Source organism: Phaethon aethereus (assembly GCF_964289735.1).
Source record: "Phaethon aethereus genome assembly, chromosome: 1".
NCBI classification, from domain to species: Eukaryota; Metazoa; Chordata; class Aves; order Phaethontiformes; family Phaethontidae; genus Phaethon; species Phaethon aethereus.
This window is the reverse complement of record NC_138575.1, coordinates 70,030,397-70,037,758: the sequence shown is the minus strand read 5'-3', so window position 1 is coordinate 70,037,758 and position 7,362 is coordinate 70,030,397. Positions and strand designations below refer to the sequence as shown.

The 7,362-nt window shown below is 54.0% G+C and overlaps 1 protein-coding gene across 1 annotated transcript; it reads left to right on the top strand.

Annotated features, from left to right (window-relative positions):
- Positions 1–408: 408 nt before the first annotated feature.
- Positions 409–1,988, top strand: TMEM121B (transmembrane protein 121B; the record flags this gene model as incomplete). Its single annotated transcript, XM_081998070.1, has 1 exon — positions 409–1,988. Exon 1 carries the CDS (start codon positions 477–479, stop codon positions 1,986–1,988), a length of 1,512 nt encoding a protein of 503 aa, XP_081854196.1. The 5' UTR covers positions 409–476.
- Positions 1,989–7,362: the final 5,374 nt, after the last annotated feature.

Here is a 7,362-nt window from a genome sequence, read left to right as displayed (position 1 = left end):
GTACCTCTGATTTTCTGGGGTGGGTGCCGGGGGGCTGTGGCATGTCTATGGCTGGCTTGCCCAGGCCCGGCTGGCTCCGTTCACGGAGTCGGGGCGGGGGGAAGGAGGCAGCCGAGCCACGCTCCCCGACATCTGGCTCTATCGCAGCCCCGGGGGACGGGGAGGGGGGCGCCTTCCTTCCCCTCCCCTTCTCGCCCCCCTCCTCCCCTCCCCCGGCCGCACAGCCGCTCTCCGCTCCCCCAGCCCCCTCCCTCCGCCGCCAGCGGAGACGCCCGCCTCGGCTCCGGCAGCTGCTGCCGCGGCGGCTCGGCACCGCCCCCGGCCTCCCCCGCCGCCTCCCGCCGCCCGGACTCTCCACACCGCTGCTGCCGCCGCCGCCGGTGCCGGTGCCGGGGTGGGGGGCGGTCCGGGGGCGGTCCGGGGGCCGCGGCGCGGCCGTCGGGCCCGGCGCGCCGGCTTGGGGGCCGGGGAGGACCATGCACCGCGCTGCCTCCAACCAGCGCTCGGTCTCCTCCTCCTCGGGCTCCTTCCAGCCGCCGCCGCCGCCGCCGCCGCCGCTGCCGCACGCCGCCGACCGGCAGCCCCTCTTCCCGGGAGGCTCCAGCAGCGGCGGCAGCCGGCGGGGCTCGGGGTCGAGCTCGGGCTCGGGCTCGGCGCGGGCCCGCCGCCCCCGCAGCCCCCGCAGCAGCACCGAGGAGGAGGAGGAAGAGGAGGAGGAGGACAGCATCAGCATCAGCAAGCCCCTGGTGCCGCCGCCCGCCACCCCGCTGCCCGCCGCCGCCTCGCCGCTCCCCAGCAGCAGCAGCAGCAGCAGCGGCGGCGGCGGCGGGAGCCCGGGCCGCAGCATGACGGCGGCGGAGCTGTACGGGGCAGCGGCGGCGAGCGGCGGGGCGGCGGGCGGCGGGGCGGTGGCGGGGGCGGTGGCGGGGCCGGGCAGGGCGGCGGGCGGGCGGCGCTGGGGCTTCCAGGCGCTGTCCCTGGTGCTGCTGCTGGGGCAGGGCGCGCTGCTGGACCTCTACCTGATCGCCGTCACCGACCTGTACTGGTGCAGCTGGATCGCCACCGACCTGGTGCTGGCGGCCGGCTGGGGCATCTTCTTCTGCCGCAACAGCCGGGCGCGCCGCCGGGAGCGGCCCCCGCCGCCCCCCGGGCCGCCGCCGCCGCACCCGCTGCTGCTGCACGGCCCCCCCGGCGGTCGGGGGGCAGGGTGCCGTGGGGCCGGGGGCCCCCCCCGCGGCGGCGACTTCGCCTACGCGCACCTCGCCTGGCTCATCTACTCCATCGCCTTCACGCCCAAGGCGGCGCTGATCCTGGGCACCTCCATCCTGGAGCTGATCGAGCTGCGCCTGCCGCTGGGCACCACCGGCTTCCGCATCACCCTGGCGCTCTCCGCTCCGCTGCTGTACTGCCTGCTGCGGGCCATCGGCACCGAGGGCGCCGGGCAGCTGCTCCTGCCGCCGCAGCCGCCGCCGCAGCACCGCGCCGCCGCCGCCTTCCTCGCCACCTGCCTCGACCTGCTCGACAGCTTCTCCCTGCTGGAGCTGGTGCTGCAGCCCGGGCGGCCGGCGCCGCTGCCCGCCCCGTTGCGCTACCTCCTCATCGCCGTCTACTTCCTCTGCCTGGCCTCGCCGGTGCTCTGGCTCTACGAGCTCAGCGCCGCCCGCCCCCCCGGCGCCGCCCGCCTCGCCCTCCACCTCCTGCTGCCCGCCGGGCTGCTGGACGCCCCGCTCCTGGCGCTCCGCTGCCTCCTGCTCCTGCGCTACCAGCAGCCGCTCTCCCTCTTCATGCTGAAGAACCTCTTCTTCCTCGCCTGCCGCGGCCTGGAGGCGCTGGAGACCTGCTGCCTCCTTCGCCCCGCCACCGTCCCGCCGCCCGCCAAGTACGGCCCCGCCGCCGCCGCCGCCGCCCCGCTGGCCCACGGGCTCTCCGAGGCCGACGTGGGCCCCCACGGGTACGTGAACGCCTTGGCGGTCACCGCCCAGGGCTGAGTCCCCCGCTCCGGGTCCGCTCCCGGCAGAGTCTCTCTGCGTTTCTGCTCAGGTTCCCGCCGCCGTGGCCGAGCAGGGGAAGGGGACAGGGGCTCCCGCTCTCCTCCTCCCTTTCCTCCGGACAAATCCATCAGCGGAAGCTCGGTGCAAAGCCAACTACCTGCAGGAGCCTACGGCAGAGGCTCGTCCCCGGAACACTCGCCTGCTCTTCACGATGAGTCGTCTTCTAGTGCTTCTGCCCCTCTGCAGTTTGGAGGGTCCCGCTCTTCCCCTCCTGCTCCCCGCCAGGACATCGCGTTGCTTTGTGACCATAAAGGTTTATTTTTTTCCTTTTCCCCCTCAACAACAGGGACCGGTGGATTTTGTCCCCTCCTTTAAGGACTCCTGCTGACCGCAAGGACGAGATGCGAGAGGGTTCCGACCAGCAGAGACGTGCCTTCAGGGTGCGGGCAGGGACAAAAAGAAGCACGCGTTGGGTTTGGCTCGGTCTGGTAAAGCCCCCACCTCTGTTCCCCGGCGGCAGAGCTGGGGAACCTCCAGGAGCACACCGGCCATCTGGTCATTTCAAGCCTAAGAGCCACTTTCTCCAAGCTGAAAATGTCTACCTCTGTGCTTCAATCTTCTGCATTTTATGTTGACTTCACACACTAAAGGAACACGTGAATCTGGCACAGACATAATCCGGGGCCTTAAGCCCCATTTCACTACCACCAAGACACTTATTTCTGGTGACAACAGGGTTTACAGCAGCTTTACTGCTTCAGTCAGCAGCACCCATGTGCTGGGGCTCTCCTTTCTCTGTGAATATGCATGTTTATGGGATCAGTGTTGGTTTTCTCTTACGCAGAGCGTAGGGACTCCCTTTACACAGGCTGGGAAGATTTCCTCAGGCTCCTTCGGCATCTGCTTGAGAGCCTGCCACCTGCCCCCCTCTCAAACAGCAGAGCGGAGGATGTCGGCGCTGCTCGGGCTGGGCCCTGTGCTTGGTGAACCTCACTTTGCAGCACAGATGGCAAAGTGCTGCAGGAGCCCTCCCAAGCTTCGGCAAAAGCCCACGCACCAGCACCCTGTCCTCCATGTGCATGTGGTTAAGGGTGGGTTGGGAGGGGGGGAAAAAAGGTTAATTGTTAGTAACCTCTCATAGAACACAATTATCTTTGGTTTTAAGCTCCATTAATGTTCAGTGGGGGTTGAGGTCTGCTATTCTGCCTGGCTACAGCTGCTCCCAAAACCAGTCGGGTGGAAGGAGGAGCACAGAGGTCACCTTCGGAGGAAGGACTTTGCCCCTCCCAGGCTCGTATTTTGTTACCTGGGCAAGGCTGCACTCGTTGGGAAAACACCCATTTCCTGGTCTCAGCCTTTTTTCAAGTTGTCCTGACAGGAAGGGGAAATAAAGCACAACCAACTGCTACCCCCAGCCACCAGCAGGACTGCACACACATCCCTTTTCTTCAGGGCTCAGGCTTAGTGGGACCCAGCCTCTGCCTCACCTCCCTTTTCACAGAGTGGGATCAACTGCCTGCTCCAGGGGACTGCTACCATAAAATGTTTACAGTCTGGTAACTTCCAGCTCCCACAGGCAGAAGTGGGGGTGCCATGGGGCTCTTCTCCCCAGCTCTCACGTGGCTGATGCATTTTGAGGGGTTAGCACTGCTCTGTTCAGAACTGCAGCTAGGACGGGCGACTTGCTGCTCTCCCCACGCCAAACAGAAAGTCAGCAAAGGCTAGGCTTAACTTTCCCACCAGTGCTTTATTTTTAACCTGAGCCCTTACGTGGGCAATTGTGTGAATTTTGGCCAGTGGCCTTTCTCTTCAGTAACTTCTTTTTGTCTGGACAATCTTGGTGCTGTGAGTGACTGTGATTGTAAAATTTGGTACTGTGAACTTTTCCTATGTGATGTGAGATGTGTTGAGGGGATGCTAAGTTCCTGGCCAAAGGAGGTGTAATTACAGGTATATTATGCTTGTACAGATACTTGTTTCCTTGCATCTTCCTTTTCAGCATTAAACAGGTAGTAAAAGCTAAGAACTACATTATTCAAGAGAGGATAAGATGATACCTGTACCTAGGAGCACTCCATGCTTTAATCAAACAGCTGAAGAAAAAAAACCCCAAACAACTTTGCCAAAAACAAGATGAAGGAAAAAAAAAAAGCGCTATTCACACCCAGCTATGTTTTGCTGCTCCTATGGCCAAGTTCACAATAGTACCAATTTGCTTAGAAGAACATCCCTAATACACTGAAGGGCAAGCATAGTTGAGACACTAGAAGAATCACAGCAGAATTACTAACAAGTCTTACTTCAGTACTCCTTCAGAGCACATAACAAAGTTGCTGTTTCAACAGTGAGTGCCTTTTTCCATTTAAGACATTATTGAGAAAATGGCATATTTGAAATTTATCTAGCCATGGCATATTCAAACCATTGACAGTGAAATCCCATTTTGTGCGTGGATGCAAAGGTTGCCTGGGACAGATGATCCTGTCAAACGATGCTTCCATTGTGTAGAATTCCTTTGTAGAAAGAGTGGTTCTTTGTAGTGCCATGGTTTCTAGGTTGTTAGTAAGTGTGCTGTTTGGAGAGCGTAAAGCTCTTGTAGTAGTTGGCTGTACAGAAGGCCTCCTGCAACTAAAAGGGCAGCTCTGCTGCCACTTCAATTGTTTACGACGGAGAAGCATTTAAAGCTCTCCAATGTCTTGTTTATAAGCCTGCTCCACCTTCTGAATTCCCTTCTCTTTGGTAATTGAGCTCTCACTTACATTTAAACCCTTCTGCTACGTAATAGATCTATCTGCAGAAGAAAGAGATACTGGTACCATTAAAGCGCAAACAATACCTCACCCGATGCACCTTGCAGACCTACTGTATATCCTGCCAACATTAAATTACTGGTCCAGGTCAGTAACACTTCGCTACACAAAGTTGTGCCATACTAAGACATATGTCCCTTGGGATTCTGTTACAAGCCTTGTAGCACAACTCAGCTATTTAGCATTTTATTGCTCTCTGTTTGCCGTCCTGACAAAGAGATGACTACTCCCAGGAGGGGAAACTGAGGTGAGAGAGAAGGCCTGCGGCCAATGGGCACTTGGCATCCCCCTGGCATTAATCAGAACTTGTATTTTTTAAAAAGCAAGATTGTTAAAATAAAATTAGAAAATTGTGACTGATTTTGCTCTTTTTTTCCCTTCTTTGAGTCTTGCTGGGCTATTCAATTTTGCATTCAGGGATCAACACAGATGCATTAAAGTTACTCTACTTCCTCACGCTAGATTGCTAAAATAGTGTCTGTATTTTTCCCTCAAACAAACTTCTTGTAAGTGGAAGTGAATTCTAAAAGCTGTAACACCAAGGGAGTTATTTGAGAAGGGAATGACTAAGACAAGAAAATCCAGATGACACTTCTGAGCTTCCTATTTAAATGATTTATAGGAATTCATACCACTTGAAAAAACACTCATGGGGGAAAGAAAATCATATTTACATGTTAATTGCTGTAAGATATAAGAAACTTTAAGAAGTGGGATCATCAAGATGACAATTATTCACCTAATCTGAGAATTGCGTTCTCATTGGAGAAGCACTGAGATCACAGCTGCCTCTTGCTTAGCTCCTGTTGGGTTACAGGTCCTGTACAGACAGGAAACGAAGGTGGCACCCAGTCTGTCTTAAATCTGGATCTACACAGGGACTGCCCCTTTGTTAGTCTTTCCAGGCATCTGGCTGCAGAGAAAGCAAGCTGTCTTAACAGTCCTGCCTCACTGAGCAGCCCTGAACAGAAATTACAACCTTTTACCTTCTTTAACACCCATTTTGAAGGAGCATGCACTTCACACACCTGAGGGCCCTCAACTGGATACAGCTGCAACACTTTACAGGAATGTTTCGGCACTTGTCAGCCCATTTAGTTCTGGCTCTCAGCTTTGCCTCAGATTTCTGTAAGAAATACTAACATAAGGGGTTAGGAACAATTGAGGACATAAAAGCGTTCAAGTAAATAGATCCACTGTTTTTTAATTTAAGGAACAACTCACAAGTGATAAACAAATAAAATTATAAAATATACATAATACAATATTGGTTCCAAGTCAAAAGAACAGATTATTTTCTGAGATACCAGATTTTTAAAAAACTGAAATAAAATTATCTCAAGATTTTTTGACAAGTAAACTTAGAATGACAGGAAGATGACAAGCTTGTCTGAACACAAAGGAGAAAGGCCTGGATGTATTTACATCTCACAGGCTGTTACCCAGTGGGCTGGACTGCAGAAACTGTGATAATAAACAGGGTAAACACCAGCCTCAACTAATCTGCTACCCGGTCAGTGCTACATGGGCCAACAGGAAAACACTCACAGGGTACTACTTTTTCTAGTGCATCAAGCCCAATTTTTTTTTTTTTTTTTTTGAAACACTGGAATTGATACAGTTACCATCACTGCTCCTGGAAGATGAGCCCACTACTCTATGAAGTATTTCACAATGGTTAACCTGAACCACCTGTGCTTGAGTTTATACCCATGTAAGTACATCTTGCACTCATTTTAGCTCAGCCTTCCCTAACCCAGTTATAATCTCCACTCTATAACAGCATCTGCTGAAGCTACACTTTTTCTCCTCTAAAAGAGTCTTTAGCTTCCTTAATTGGGTGTCACTATCTACATCTTCAGTTCAAGTCTTCCTGGTGCTAAGATGTCCAAAAGCAAACAGCACTGCAGCAGTGCGTTATAGAATATACCAGATTCCCTTGATTCAGTAATTCTGTATTCAGTCCCAGATTCCTCTTATAATTGTATAATAAGTCCGAATCCCGTTTTTTGGTCCATTACCCCCTTTTCCCCCTTCCTCCTGGTTTTGCTGGTTTTCAAGCACATAACCTCCCAGCAGGGAGGTAGGGAGAGTTATGGAGACTCCTAAAAGTTGATCCCACTTACTGCTCAGTTACTCCACTTAATTTCTGAACAGCCATGGAAATGCAGTTGCAAATCAATAAATTAGTGGCAAATGAAAAAATCTCCAGATACATGTATCAACCAGGTAGAAACAGCCCTAACCTAGCTGAAGTTTAAGGCACACATTTAACACAGTATTTACAACAGAATATTTAAAATGTGTATTAAAATGGCAACGCAAATTTTGCCATCTTGTCTACATCTGTTTTCTAAAAAACCCTGGCCATGACTTTTATCCAGTGCAATAGAACCAGTACAGCTGTATGGCATTTTGAAGGCACAAGTGGATGAGCCACAATAATTTTTCTGTCATCCATCAGCGAGGACTCAATGTAGTATGTTTCCCCAAGGAACAGAACTACAGCCTGTTCTTTCACAGGGGTGGCTAATAGTCATTGCTTCTCTCCACAGAGATTG